The sequence below is a fragment of the Paramisgurnus dabryanus genome, chromosome 7 (assembly GCF_030506205.2).
Source record: "Paramisgurnus dabryanus chromosome 7, PD_genome_1.1, whole genome shotgun sequence".
NCBI lineage: Eukaryota > Metazoa > Chordata > Actinopteri > Cypriniformes > Cobitidae > Paramisgurnus > Paramisgurnus dabryanus.
Window position 1 is genome coordinate 29637565 of NC_133343.1, and position 15833 is coordinate 29653397.

Here is a 15833-nt window from a genome sequence, read left to right on the forward strand (position 1 = left end):
TTCTCTTTTCTCAGCTAACTGACACAATAAGGCCAATAAAGATATGTGTGTCTGTTGAATCATCTTTATGGCATACTGAGAGGAATATTTTCTGTGAACACTTTTTCCCTCCTGCTCTGAAATGTGCCTTATTGCTCGACCGATATGGGTTATTCAATGGCCGATAGCGATATTAACAAAGCTGTATGGCCGATATAACACAAATGACATTACGGTAAATAAGAGAAAAATAGAAAGTTGTTGAAGCTACATAAATATTGTTTATGCATAAAAATTTTAAATATTACCTTTTAAATTAGGCCTACTTAAACCATTTTTACATAATTCATAATTTACATAATAAGACATAATTAATGTGGATGTGACATCTCACTGTACTGTTTGAATAAGTGTGTTAAAAAGTGGCTTTGCATTGAGTGACACTGAGTGTCTTTTCATTACAAACAAATAATTTAAGCAATAGAAAAATTTACTGTCCGATACAAGGAAAAATTATCCAAATATCGACAGATATATCGGCCTCTGCATTATATCGGTCTATCACTACATTTTTTTAAATTAACTTTATAAACATCACAAGTTGCAAGACAGTTTTCATTAAATTACATTGAAAGTATTAATTAATTACACAAACGCCATTATTAACTATTTAGAATTTAGGTCGGAATATTCTTACTTTAATTCCAAAGAAATTATGGGATTGCACAATCACCATATGAGTTTATCAAAATAAATGTCTCATTTGAGTTTCATGTAAACACACAACACCCAGTCAATAGTTTATACACAAACAAATTTTGCTTTCAACAATGAGCAAAAAGTGATTTACAAACTCTGTTTTACACACATACATGGCACACAAAGGGAAGTGTGTATTTATTATTGTATTACAGGGTGTATATCTCTTCCCGTGTGGCTCTCGCGCTCCCCCTCGTGGATAAGGAATTGCGTGGCATTCCCAAGCCCGACAGCAGCTACTGCGCATGCTTCGAAAACTCCATGATTTTTTTGGCACGGGATCCTAAGGAAAAATAGGAACTTGGAATCGAAGATCAACTAAAAGCACCATCGCAGGGCCACAATCAAACCCAAGGTCGCACACAGACGCCGCGAAGACGCTCGAGAGGTCGCCGAACCATTGAATGAAGCGATCGCGAGCGATCAGGATTCACGAAATTGGACGACAATGCAAGGGGCGCAATAAAACCCAGCGTTATTGCTCTTTGTTTTTAAGCAGGACGCTTCAGATGCTGCGCGGGGATGAAGACGCGGGGAAGTGCTTAAAATCACACGGCGTTGATAACAACTCTCGTAACCGGGACATTTGTAAGTAAAGTTCGTCGAGTCGCTCGTTCTGTCTTTCGCCAGCGTTGTGCAGCGCGCGACAGAAGCAGGAAACTTCGTAAACAGACGAGAGGTGCGTAGCCCGCGAGCTAATGAAAGCTAACAGCGCGTCTGCGCCGAACGCGACGCGACGTATTACAACGCCTCCGCTAGAATGCCGTTGAGATAGCTTTGTTGTTGTGAACGAGAGCGTTGTTGTATGTCGCGTCGCGTCATTTTACAACGTAAATGAAGTATTTAAGACCGGGCCAGCTAGCCGTCAAAAGGCGACATTCATTGGTTTGTTCTTGATTGCACAGTCAGCCACCGAAGTCACAAACTGAAACTGAAGCGCATGCGTTTGTTTTCTTCATTTCTTAAGGATTTGCTTTTTTTAAACTTTGCCTACTTTTATTCCTGGTTGTTTGTTTACACTCGTGTTCCGCCATATAGCCGCCTCATAATCACCCGCCTTTAAACCGGAATAAAAACCGTTAAAGCCTTTTGAAAATGACATCATCTCGTTGAGTTACATTTAAATGATAGATTTGGCGCGCCTGAGGTGTCATTCTTTACTGTAAAGTCAAACATATGAACATCATGATCTCTGTAATCATAAACTCATGTTGTCATTTTACAGTAACTTAGTTCAAAATAATTTATACAGAGGCTATACATTTTTTACTTGATTGAAATCGATAAAATAATATATAATAATACAAAAATCACTTAAATATTTTTATTTTGTTTTTGCAGGTTTTCAGTGTAAAGTGAAGCATCTGAGAGGACTGGAGAGGATTGTGTGTCCAGACAGATTCATTGACCTGTATTGAGTTGTGTTGACGTTAATGTTGTGTAAATGTCCTACAAAGGGTGTATTTCCCGAATGGTGCTGACCGAGGCTGTATAAAGATGAACAGGTATTTTTTATCAATTTTTTCCTGTCAGCAGTGACATTTAAAAGAAAATTTAAATGTTGTCATTCGTCACTTTCATGAAGCTCCACGAAAGTACATCTGACTCATGTTTCCTGTTTTTAGGTGTTGGATGTTTGTGATGAGAAAATGACGGGGGGCAATGAGAGTGCAGCACGGGATAAAGATGGAGGTACAGCACTCATCGCTCAGATACCGATTGGCTGGCAGAGAAAAGTACAGGATGGTGCTGTGTCCTACATCAGGTACACACGTATGTCTGGTCTTTAAAGATGTCGTGTTGTGTGCTGTAAGGGTTGCTTTATTTGCTGTTATTTCTTAGTGTTGTCTACCCATATTAAGTGTTAATACTTGCGATTAGGGCTACATAACTATTAATCGCAACTAATTGTTTGCAGAACAAAAGTTCATATATGTGTGTGTATTCTGTAAAATAATATTCTGTAAATAATTATGTATATATAAATTAGGGATTGTCAATTTATGCAATTTCCCATATTCGATGATCGTTTAAATTAACGATCAATTAATCGAATAATCGTTAACAGTAATAGTGGAAGAAGCCTTTACAGCAGTGCATTTAGCCAATGACATAAAAGTGTGCGTAAAAATGCCAGCTTCCTAACGCGAATTAAAATATTTAATTTTGTCTAAATAACATGCTAGCGGGATTGTAAATTGAGTCAATGTAGTTGGTGTTTTGATAGAAATCATCAATTTAATCTCGTAATGAAATATAATGACTAATAAACACAGTATAACTCCGCATCATAATGTGCCCTTCGCACAGTTGGATGAAAGTCTGTGCGTCCATGACAAAATAAAAGTTTCATTATCATCAAGTGTTATTTTTCTAGTTGTTCACCTCGCTTTTCGAGTCATTGATACACCACTTGTTGTAATTATATCCAAGAAGCAAACAAATGGCACTTTCCCGTTGTCACCTCAGCTGCAGCGATCTTTCAGCAAAGATGCTTATATTATGAAGATTTCAACCTTCCATTAGAAAACCCGTTTAGCGTGTAGCGCCTAAGTCAGTCAATAATGATGATCAATGATATATTTTTTTCAACAAGCTGTGTATGTGTTTTGCGCAGGCGCCGCACACACTTGCTTTTTCGACAATCGTTAAGTTTTATCGATTTAATTCTTATCGACAATTAATCGAAGATATATATATATATAAATACACGCACATACATGTATAATTAAAAAATATTTATATATATTTATTATATTTAAATCTAAATTAGAAATAAAAATACAATTTATATTTTCTCGTGTATGTACAAGTGTATAAATGTGTGTGTATTCATATATACACATAATTATCATACACAATACACACACATATAAAATGTAAACAAAAACTTTTATTCTGCAAATGATTAAAGTCGCAATAAAATTAAAATGAAAAACAGTAATATGTTTGGGAATATTGTGGTATTTTTTACAAACGACTTATCTGCGAGCGTCATTATTTTTGTAAAAATTCATGTGCCCTCATAATCTTTAATCAAAAACGCAAATCTCCTCCCCTCCTCAAAACGATCTCTCTTTACCTCTGCTCATATGGTATGGCAGGTGGGCGGGGTCCGGGAAAAGATTTCAGTCAGCCATTAGCAACATGACCCAACTTCAAACGATCCCATCAGTTCTCGATGGATGAATTCTGCCTTATTTAATTTCAGAATCCAGTTTCACTTGGATATACGTCACCATAGGGAAAATAAGACAATCTCTACCCCTATTTCATGGCGACTTTAATTGCCATTAATCGTTATGCAGCTCTACTTGGGATGCACCGATATATGGCCTATAATGAGTATTGGCAGATAAAAATAATTCCCCACTATCGGACATCACCTGATTGTTTAAAAACAGCTGTAGATCAGGGCAGATTATATCCTGACAATCAAAAGGGGCAGAAGACGCATCAGAACTCAAACTTGCGCACATGCAAGCACATTGCTGTTTTCTCAATCCCTCCTGGTCTCATCTTCTCTAGCCCGAGTGGATCTGTGCTGAGATCAGTGGATGAGGTCAGGGTGTATTTGCGAACAGACGGCACGTGTAAATGTGGACTTGAGTGCCCACTTGTCATAAATAAGGTGAGTTCACTTCTGCTGTCTCATTACAATTAATTTATTTCAAGTACTTTTTAATTTATTTAAATATATTCATATATTGATGCAAAGCATGCAGTGTCCATTTATCTAAAAAATTTTGTGTAAAAATGTTTAAAGTTTTGGTGGTTTATCTAATGACTAATGATGAGTCAAGTAATGGAGATGAAAGTCGTAATTTGTCACACAAAAAAATAAAATGGTCAGATGCAGTGTGCTTAACTACTTACGCTTTTGTTTGCAAAATTGGGCATGTCTGAATTTAAAAGAGTCATCTACCAAAATAATTTGGAATAAATTGATATAAAATGACAAAAAACTTTGTTCTCCATAACTTATATAAAAAAATATTTTGATGATGCCGTTTTGGACCTGCCTGTCCCCAGGGTGATTCTGTATGCTCACTGCACATTTTGACAAATGTCATAGATAATCCAGATTTGAGTATGAACACTGGAATACAGATTGCAGCTAGAACATGATGGTTATAAACCATAATTCTCTATCTGTTTTTCAATGAATGCAGGTTTTTAGCTTTGACCCTGCTGCAATGGTTCAAGCTCCTGGTCATCAGTCAAGTAAGATAGAAGAAGACATGACCAAACTCTGCAACCATCGCAGGAAAGTTGATGCCATGGCAGCTCTATGTCAAAGCATGCAGCCGCCTCAACTACCCCCAACCGGTTTGTACCTTAACTCGCATTATTATTCCAACACTATCACGTTATTACAGGAATGATCTGTGTTTCAGTCTTGTGGGTGTATGTCCGAAATGGTCAACATTTATTTTGGTTTCAAGCATTCTTTTTAACTAAAGAGAAGGGGACAAAATGTTTGTTTGTGGTAATTGACAGTACAGTCAATAGAGCTTAATGTAATTGAACACGGGACGTCCCTTAACAGCTTCTCTTAAGGGTTTTAACTAGAGATGTACAGAGCTGATCGCAAATATTGGCATCTGGGCTGATCAAGGTATTTTTAAACGCATCACAATCATTTGCATGTATCGGTCTGATTATTTATTTAAATCAGCAGGTGCTGTAAGCAGGGAGCACAAGTAACGGGTATACTTTGCTTTTTTACAAGTATGCGAGCCTAGCGGTACTGTCGTATGCACAGCCTTGCAAAGCATACTTCATTTGACACATACACAGGCTGCAATGCCTTTAAGTGCATGCTCTACCTGCGCATGCAGAGTTGTCAAGCATATGCACAGAGTTGATTTTAATAACTTTTAATAATTTCAGGTGTCCACATAGCATTAGGACAGTGACAAAACCGATACTCAAAATGAAAAGACTCAGATCAGATCAAGGGCACAAAAAACGTGATTAGTACATTCTTAGCTTAACCTATAGTTTTGGCATTTAACTTGTTAAAGTGTGTAATGTTTGCAGAAAGATAAGTGCCATCTGCTTGTTTGTTAAAGGAGACGTTGTGTGCTCAATGGAAGGCAGAGAGTCGAGAGGATCTATCGGAGAAGGCACCCACTGCACTTACTCTCAACCGAAACACAACCAGCCCAAATCTAGCATCTATCCTTTGACCTCACCTCGCTCTGTCCTGCACAACGGCTCTGTTAGCCACCTCTCACGACCTCTAGAACCGAGTTCACCCTTGAAGAAGCCCTCGTGTCAGACGCCCGTCGGAAGCAATGCGCCTGTTTGCTTAAAACAGCAGTGGAATCCTCACCCTCATCTGCCTCTCTCCCAAAACATCCTTCAAAGAACAGTGCACAATCCCACCTCTCCCAGCAACAACAGTCTCTTCCCGAACTCCTTTTTGGCCTGTCCCTCACCGACCGGTCAAGCGGCACACCAGGGAGGAAGTGTAAAGTCGTCCTCTCCTCTGTCCGTTTGCTCCTCACCCTCACGTGCGCTAGAGTCCTTCTCACCCCATCGGCGCTCTCGCCACTCCTCGACCTCTTCGCTATCCGAGCAGGGAGCTTCAGGGTCCATATTTATCCAAGGAGTTAAACCCTCACCGCCCACCGTGCCGTGCTCCTCTCCCAAGCTCCCATTTACGCCCACCAGCCCGTGCGGTCGTCTGGAAGGCATGCTACAACACTACAAAGATTGTAGTACTACCAACACTAACACCGCCATTAACAACCAAAGCAACCTTCAGATGTCGCATGTTGCATCACCGGCTCATCCCAACCCGAGTGACAAGAGAAACGGGGTGTCTGCAAGCCCTCTGAACTCCGCTCAAGCCTCAAACCTGCTCACTCGTCCTCTAGGACAACAGAAGAACCAGCAGAACGTCAGTAACTCTTTTCCGGCCAGCAATCTCCTATCTGCGGCTGCCAAAGCCCAGAAAACACAGAGCCAGCTCAACACAGTAGACGCTCAGTCCGCAGTCCTGGAAAAGGAGCAGCAGTCAAAGGTATTGATTAGCACTTTAAACAATAACCTTCACCCCACCTCATCCAGAACACAGTCCCTGACCACCCTCTTGCTTCCGCAATCCCCTTCCTTTTCCCAACATACCTCCGCTCTTGCCGAGAAAACGTTACGACGCAAACGCCAGCGGCGCTCGCCCACCGTATTGAACATGATTAAAGAAACGCACCCGAGCCGGACGACGGGAGATCCGTCTACGCCACCTCTCCTCATCTCTCCATCGCATTCGCCTTCCTCTCCTTCCATTCCTGTCTCAGACAACCACAGGCTCCCTGTCGCTCCCCCTTTCCAGAACGCTGCTCTTCGGCTACAGGAAGCCGAGGAAAGCAGAAAGGCAGGACTTGGTCATTCCCTCTCCACCCCGTCTCCATCCCAGCCCCTCTCTGCCCTGCTTCAGTTTCTTAGCATGCAAAGTGCACAAAATGCGACCCAGGTGTCCAGCAACACGGCTTCCTCTCCCAGCAATAGACACACACACCTGCCGCCCTCTTCGCCGAGACCCATCGCTCCACAAGCACCCCAACCTGCTTTACAAGTACACATCCACCCCTCCCAATCCCAAAACTCAGTGCCTATCCAGGAGCCATCGACTCATCTGGCCCTTTCTCAAGTGTTTTCTCCGATGGGTGACGAGACAACCGTGAACCTCAAAACAACCTCCAGTAACGCTATCCTGAACTTGAGCCAGTCCCATACGGGCATGCAGCCAGACCTCAACAGTTCAGTTATCACAATGATCAACCAGATGTCCTCACCATCTTGCTTGACACCTCACTCAGAGAAAGGTTGTGAATCCAAATCGACAGACATGTGTCCAGACAACTTCACCTACCATCAGTCAAACCATAACCACGCTGTGGAAAGTAAGATTAAGAATGCAATAAGATTTATTGATTATTGTAGCTTGTACGATGTTTATTACAATTTTGTGTTCTGTCAGCAGGTCCTGTAGAGACATTGGATCATCCAGACTCAGACACAAGACTACCGAGTGACTGTGAGCCTGATCACAGCCTCTCTCTGAGCACTACCCCCACACCTGACCTCTGTAATCCAACGGCCGACTCCCTGCCGCTAGCCGAGGCTTTTCCCTTCATGAACCAAGACCAGCTTCTCCAGCTTCTGACGTCTAACGCCGGTCTGCCCTCCCTGCTTCCGCCCTTCCTAGGCTCCCTGCCGTTAGGGATCTGGACCGGTCAATCCTCTTCGCCCAATGTCACCCAGCAGTCGGCGCAGGCGGTTGGTGGAATCCTAAATCAGGGTTCTCCTCTCAACGTGCTGCCATCCACGCTGGCTGCTCAGAGTGAGCTTCCCCTAAACCTTGTTGGCCTGTTAAATCCGGGGGTGGACGGGGCCGAAAAGCCGCCTGGACTACAAGCTCTCCTCATGGCCTCCCTGCTGCTCGGGCAGAATCCGGCCGCCATGTTTCCGTTACCGGCGCTCAACCTGGAGCTTCCAACGGCCCAGCAGCAGGTGTTCACAGAGGGGATGTCTCTGGAGAAGACACCTGCTCTGATGGACTCTGTCCTGATGGGGCCGGGGCTCCTGGAGGCTCTTCAAACCTTAGCTCTTCCTGCAGAAGTCCAATCGCTCCTCCTGTCTGCGCCTCTCACCCCACCTGCCTTTCTCTCCCTAAATCCTGCTCTGTTAGCGGCAGCTCTCGGCCAGACTGAACCCCTCCCTAACCACACGCCATCCCCCCCGCTTCATTCTCAGGTATAAACACACAGATGAACACCAACTGCATGCTTTACATCTGCGCACACCAGCCAGGTATTTGCTTAATATTTCTGTAAGGTGTGTTCGGCACATGATGCAGCACAGCAAAAACTGACAGGTGGAGGACATCAGAGTACTTCTATTCTGTATGATCTTTAATATCATTTACCTGCCGATTCTTGCAGCGCCGCATGAAGTCCAACATGCCTACAGTTCCTGCAAGGTTTTTTGAACCACATGCAATCTATTAGAAACGGTCATATTTTACCACAAAATCTAAATATGAGAACTTTAGATACTGAGTAAATAAATGACAAATTTTGCAGTGTAACATTCTGGCCTACTGTTATGCAAAGAAATGCTAACATGAATCTACTAGTGATGATCTGGATTTGGTTGGGATGCTCTCGTTCTGTGGTGTTTTTGTTTGTTGATGTGTTGTATTCAGTACATGTGCACTGTGTGTGTTTGTGTAGGGCTCTCTGTCCAGCCCTGCTTTAGTTTCTACCTCGGTGTCCTGTGGTCCTCTGGCGCCCCCTTCAGGACAGGAAGTATGTGACCCTATAACTGAGCAGGACAAAAACACTCACTTCTTACCCCATCTCATTGGACCTGGGGTTCTTGGTAAGTAAATCACATGAAAGTTAGGGAAATGTTCACAGTTTAAACCCGTGTAGAAAAGTTTTATTTGGCTAGAAATGGCTTTTTTAATATACATTAAATGACTAGAAGAAATCTATATATATATATATATATATATAGTCTATTGATTTATGTACAACCAGCTGATTGTTTTGAAAGAATAAATCCTATTAGGATGTATTAAACTCACCGTGGATACTTCTCTATTCCATGATAAAATTTCTGATGAACTGAATCCTGAAGGTAGTTAGGGGTAGCCTGGTACAACCAGACTCTCGTACATTCATTTCATTTGTACAGAGAGTCTGGCCACGCTCCATTGTAAAGCGTTACTTCCGTTATGGAGGGTCCTCTGTTGAAGTTTAAAACTATTGGATCTGCCCAGAGTCACTCAGGATCTGCCATAGGCGATTGCTAACGTTTGGTCGTGACGTATATCATGCGCCGAAACCGGCCGGAAACAAGAAGTCAGAATAATCAGAACAACAAAACGTAGCAAACCTGGTTCTTGCTCCAGCTTTAACTTCTGTATATTCGGCAGTTTTGCAACAACGGACCGAATAGCTTTTCTCACGTCTTTCTCCGCTGCCATTACTGAACTACAACTCAAACTGACGCACGACCTCAACGTCATCGTTCTTAGCCACCCCCATCTGTTCGCTGATTGGACCTGCAGGAGAAAACAAAAATCTACAAAGCAGTCCCAGAAGTAGTGCTGAAGCAAAATGAAAATTAAGCGGAAGCACGTAGGAGGGCGGAGCGAGGCTAAGTTAGGGGTGCATAACGATTAATCGTAATTAATCAGTTGCCAAATAAAAGTTTTTGTTTGCATTATATGTGTGTGTATTGTGTATAATAATTATGTATATATATATATATATATATTAGGGGTGGCACGGTCCATGAAAAAAATCCGAACCGTTCGGTTCGCTTGTCTCGGTTCGGAGCGCGTGTGTACCGCGCGGTTCAACGGTTCATGGCATGCGCAATGTAGTCTCATGCCCTGTATGTGACCTCAGATAGCGTGTTTCCCTTTCGCGCGAAAGAAGAGGTGACTGGTTTGGAGTATAAGTACTGCGGGTTATGTTACGTTGTAACACAGTCTCACCCCATTTCGTTACGTGTAGAAATGGCAAGTGGAAGAGAAATGGAAGTCTGCCCACAGTTGGAGGATGCGCCAGCGTCGTATAAGTTTGGTGTGTGGAAACATATTTTTATTTCATGTTACTTATGATGACAGCGGAAATAAAACAATAGATAGAACTGCAGTCTATGGGTTGAATATGCTCCAACAGCCACAGGAGATCGCCTTCTCTCCGACCATTTATATAATCTGAGGTACTGAACACAATGTTTTACGTCTTTTCGTATTCAGCGCTATTTTTAGCCTTTCATTGATAAAATTAAAGCGGCTGATTTCCGCGTAGTTTCATTTTGCTAGCGTGTGAAAGTTGCGCGATCTTATTTCATAAATTGCCCCTCAAAGTAATCAGAAGTGGTCAAAAGTGGACAAAAGAGACTTAAAGAGATTTTAATATTACAGGTGCAAAGGTTATGTTTCTCTCTCGTCCACATAAACTCTCAGTATTAAAGCAGCCTCTCAGTGATAAATCTGAGCTACACTGAAGTTGGCATTTTAATAAATGCAAGTTATCTTTGTGTGCTAAAAATGCACATAAAGTTTATGTAGATGGCAATACACATTCTCTTTTTTGCCAATTAAATGAAAAGCATGTTGAAATCATCAGTGTCTTCCCTCTTGCTCTATCAAAATCTCATCTGGCTTTCCTCAGAGATGGTCCAATGTGCTTAAAGTCAAATTCAGTTTGTACATGATTACATGATATAACTTTTTTTAATACTGTATCCTAAATTATGGATAATTAATACATTAATAATATAATACATTTCTGGAGTGTTAAAAATTTAAAGAAAAAATAACAACAAGAACCGTACTGAACCGTGAACCGTGACCATAGAACCGTGATACGAACCGAACCGAGGGTTTTGTGAACCGTGCCACCCCTAATATATATATATATATATATAAATATATTATATATAAATGTATATACACATGTAAGCATGATGTAAACAAAAACTTTTATTCTGCTAAGAAATAGTTGCGATTAATCGTTATGCAGCCCTAATGATTAAATAATCACTGCTAGTTGTTTTCGAGTGCTCTTCTCATGATTGGTGATTTACTGTAGGGCTGTAGTTTTGGGATGTGTTTATGTTGTGTATGAAGCACACAGATCTGTCCAATAGCATTACATTTACTGTCTCCTGCTGGTCATTTTGTACTCGAGTGACATCTCGGCTGAGTTGATAGATTAATGTACAGTGACTGGTGACTTTCTGACTGCTGAACCAAATAAAAATAAAATTTCAGAGAGACTTTCAGTCTTAATAAGAGTGGCAGTGCTTGAATGGCATCTGTGTGCAGAAAACTGCTGATGTCAGAAACACAAATGTTGACTTGTTTAATAGTGAATACTGTTGTGTGTGTGTTTTAGTATCAGAAATAAAATACAAGAGTTTCATGAGCTGTTTTACGTGCTGTCCTGTGCAAACTACGTCAAAGTTGTTTACTGAACTAGTTTATTTTATGCTTTTGTTGTGTGGAGTCAAATCTGGATTTGGTGTAAACACACAAAAGTCAGATTTGGAAGATTAAAAATATTTAATAGATGTGATGATGCCATTTCTGTGTTTATTAAACTTCATTAGAGTTGTGACAGATCACAAAACTCACGATTCGGATCACATTACGGTTTTTGAGGAATGGATCGGATAATTTTTCGGATCAGCAAAAAAAATATAAAAATAATATTAATATTTGTAAGCCTTTGAAACGTGCAAATGATAAACTCTCCCAATTTAAATTTGCGTATTAATCTGCCAATGGCATGCGAGCCGGTACACCACTAAACTCCATGCATCTAACATGAGCTCTGTTTGTGTTTGTTCCAGCTGCTGTTTCAGCCCATCATTGTATTTAGTTTTAGATGTTCATCTTCAGTATCAATCAGCATTTGAAGATTTCATGTTTCTGTTCTTTCTCTGTCTGTTCAGGTGACCTCACAGCTCTTCATAGTTTATTAGGCCCGGGTCCACTGTTACTCCCTCAGGGCTCGTCTCTGATGACACAGAACCAAACAGCCCTTAACCCTCTCACCTGTCTACAGGTAAACCTCTACTCTCTGAGTACACATTATTTTCATCTTTACTTGTTGGTATCTTTTAAACTTTATACAGATATGCCCCAATGTGACAAGCCTCATTTCAAAGGCATAAATAGAAAATAACACACCTTATTCTGCATGTTATTGTTGTTGTTTTTAGCTTGCAATGGGACCTACACTAATGACAGAAAAGTCAGTCAATCTGCACGAGAGCCCTCCATCACAACAAGAACTTCCATCGGCTCATACATTGAACTCGGTTCAAACACCTGCGCACCAGAGAGAGGGTTCGACGGGCAGCGGGACGGGTCTGTTCGACCCGTACGGCTCTTTTATGGACACCATCTACACCTCGTTCCTGCAGGTTAGCGAGCGCACAGAGAGTGGCTCTGACTCGACTCCCCTGTCATATCCAGAACTGCCGCCCCTCCTTCAACAGGCCAGCGCTCCGCACTCCCTCAGCCCACGCCGGGCGTGTTCGGTACACAACCAGGACCTGTCGTGTCTCGGAATGGAGACTGCCCAGTCTCCGGCCCGTGGCACGCCCAAACCAAGCGAGGAACCCTCTACACCACCACCCAATAAACCAGCGGGTGTGGACACTCTGTCGGATGCCCCTCTGCAGTCTGCCTTCATGGAGGAGGCCAAGACAGATGGGTCGTCTAAAGTGTGTCTCTATAGCAATGGGATCGGTTCAGGAATGGAGGGAAGAGCAGAAAACAATAAGGATGAAGAAGACGATTATGATGTGGGACGAGGCCGACCAGCATATTTGAGTCCCGGTGAGAGAGCGCTGGATGACATCACTGAACAAGAGAGGGTACGTTTGGTCAGATTAACATCTTTCACAATCTATACAATTAGTTGTAATGTTGTGTGTGATGATGATGTTGATTCAGCTCTTTCCAAAAGATTGCCAGTTGACAAAAACATGTTAAATATTGCACACCACTCGCTGAATTATACGTTTAATAAAATCTGTTTGAAGTGTCTGAATTGTTTCCCATACTGTTACTAGACTGTAATGAGTGTCTGTCCGGTCTCTCTCACAGACTGAAGACATGCACACAGGAGCCAAGAGAGGCCGCAAGAGAAAACAATCGTAAGTTCAAAGTCTAATGGTGCGTTAATACCAGACACAAATTAAGCATTAAGCCGGAGTTATTTTCATGTTAAGTCAATGCAAAGACGCGATGGATATCCTGTGGCGCGATTCATGCAAATGAGTTGGGACAAATATGCGATTACCGCGAATCAGGCGTTCAGTGCAAATAAGGCTTACGAGTTGACACGACTGAACTTTGGCAGATATTCACACCCCATTAACCAATCAGGAGCTTGCCTTAGTAGTGCATGAGGCGACGTTGACGGGCGCATGAGGCGACGTTGACGGGCGCATGAGGCGACGTTGACGGGCGCATGAGGCGACGTTGACGGGCGCATGAGGCGACGTTGACGGGCGCATGAGGCGACGTTGACGGGCGCATGAGGCGACGTTGACGGGCGCATGAGGCGACGTTGACGGGCGCATGAGGCGACGTTGACGGGCGCATGAGGCGACGTTGACGGGCGCATGAGGCGACGTTGACGGGGGCGCATGAGGCGACGTTGACACGAGTTTGACGGGCGCATGAGGCGACTTTCACTCGATTTTGAAGAGCGCATGAGGCGACTTTGACACGATTTTGAAGAGCGCATGAGGCGATTTTGACACGCGCATGAGGCGCCTTTGGCACGCGCATGAGCCAACTTTGACACGCGCATGAGCCAACTTTGACACGCGCATGAGCCAACTTTGACGTCCACATCAGGCGACTTTGACATGTGCATTAGGCGACTTTCTTCTAAATGTTCAATCATCCAACTACGCACGAATACCACGATTTATTTGCTTAATTCGCATCTGGTAAGAACGCACAGTAGCATGTCTGGTCACTGATGTGATGCGCTCTGTGTTTTTACGCTGTTGTTTATCATCAGTCTTCAGAGGGGGGCGGAGCTTCCGGAGGGGATCGACAGCATCATAGAGGAGCCCACAGTGACGGTAAGATCAGCACAACAAACTCTTTATTTTACTCAGTCATCAGATCGCTCGACATTAACACGTTTTTAATCTGTGTGTGTTCAGAAAACTCTGTCACGGCCGGCGAGATCCACCCGGGGAAAGAGACGGCGCGTGGTTCGATAGATCCCCTCATCTTACTGTACTCTATCACCAACACCAGCACTGTTGCTATGGCAACACAACCATCAGGCCACACTGTGAAGTGTGTCCATTTGAATCCGGTGTCTCAAGTTTTCTGATTTTTTTTGTACAAATTCTGTTGATGTTTTTGTCTTTCGTCTGGGTGCCTGTGATCTCAAAGTGAAACACTACGAGCTTTCTTCATGAAACACGAGAACGTTTGTGTGATTCGTATGTGAAGCAAATTTGTTGCTTAGAGTTCAGTGTGACATTTGATGCATAAATGAAGTTTATAGACATTTTTGTCTGCTCGTGTTTCATGAAGAAGTCGGATAATTGTCGCATGGATGTGATCAGTTACGCTGTTTATTCTCAACTCTGACCAAATGACTCGCATCATGATTGTGTGATTTCATCTTTTAAACTGTCGTGTACCTCATGACCAGTAGGTTTGTCAGTATGTATGTGTTTATGTGTGTGTATGTGTGTGAAGAGATATTATTGTGTATTTGTAGAGGCTTAAGTTGTGGACTGTGTCAGCACAAAGCTGTGTATTAACCTGAGCTCTCATGAGCCACTTCAGCCACAGGAATTATAACTGAATATTTAAAATAATGACTTGATAATAAGGCTAATTATGCAATTTTACTATGGATTTTTATGTAAATATGTACAGTTTTAGTATTTTATTTTGTACACCTTTTTTAGGATAAAATGATCAATGTGTAAAATATTTCTCCTGCAGAGAAACCGTTCCTCTCACATTCACGTTTGCTTTGTAATGAAAAGATAATTGTGAACGAGTAGCATTTCCTTTTTTATCAGGAGTTGATTTTTATTTAACAAATTAAAATGTTTTAAACAGTGAAATGTTTCTGTTTGATTTATTGTCTTGAGTCATTTTTTCATTAACTAATGACAGCCCAAAGACAGATGTAGTAAAGCGTGTGATGATGGAGTTTTGGGGCTTTCAAAATGTTTGAACATGACATCCACCGAAACACAAAAAACCTGAGCAAAATGTAATCAAGATTATGAAAGATTTGTGCGTTATTGAGAAGTACATGGAGTGAAAATACAGACAGTCATTTCTCAGGATGACCGTCCCAGATAGCAAAAGAATCAAAAGTGGGCAGTTCTGGTCCAGGTCTTCTACTGGACTCCATCAGGGATCTTTCACAAAATTAAAGTAATAAACTTTAAATTGCACTGTCTGATGTTGTTTATGATGTATGATCCCCAGTTGATGCGGTTTATGTTCTCCACTGCAGAGTTTGAAGGTTTTGGTTTGTTTGCAACAGTTGCTTAAAAGT

The 15833-nt window shown here is 42.1% G+C and overlaps 1 protein-coding gene across 3 annotated transcripts; it reads left to right on the plus strand.

The window, feature by feature from the left end:
• Positions 1-905: 905 nt before the first annotated feature.
• mbd6 (methyl-CpG binding domain protein 6) lies at positions 906-15390 on the plus strand. Of its 3 annotated transcripts, none has more exons than XM_065272445.2 (13): positions 906-1417; positions 2080-2243; positions 2364-2503; positions 4267-4369; positions 4911-5067; positions 5814-7649; positions 7727-8502; positions 8982-9129; positions 12226-12338; positions 12496-13155; positions 13388-13437; positions 14316-14379; positions 14464-15390. In XM_065272445.2, the coding sequence occupies exons 3-13, from the start codon at positions 2388-2390 to the stop codon at positions 14521-14523; spliced, it is 4083 nt and encodes a 1360-aa protein (XP_065128517.1). In that variant the 5' UTR covers positions 906-1417; positions 2080-2243; positions 2364-2387; the 3' UTR covers positions 14524-15390. The 3 variants fall into 3 exon arrangements, with proteins under 3 accessions (XP_065128517.1, XP_065128516.1, XP_065128519.1); XM_065272444.2 differs by having other exon boundaries at positions 906-1326; XM_065272447.2 differs by having other exon boundaries at positions 907-1326; positions 7730-8502.
• Positions 15391-15833: the final 443 nt, after the last annotated feature.

What these genes read in the sequence shown, in the direction of transcription:
- mbd6 (XM_065272445.2), top strand. Translation starts at nt 2,388, where the DNA reads ATGACGGGGGGCAATGAGAGTGCAGCACGGGATAAAGATGGAGGTACA. An exon ending in CATTGGACCTGGGGTTCTTG is followed by an intron (nt 9,130 to 12,225) that starts GTAAGTAAATCA and finishes CTGTCTGTTCAG; the next exon opens with GTGACCTCACAGCTCTTCAT. An exon ending in ACATCACTGAACAAGAGAGG is followed by an intron (nt 13,156 to 13,387) that starts GTACGTTTGGTC and finishes TCTCTCTCACAG; the next exon opens with ACTGAAGACATGCACACAGG.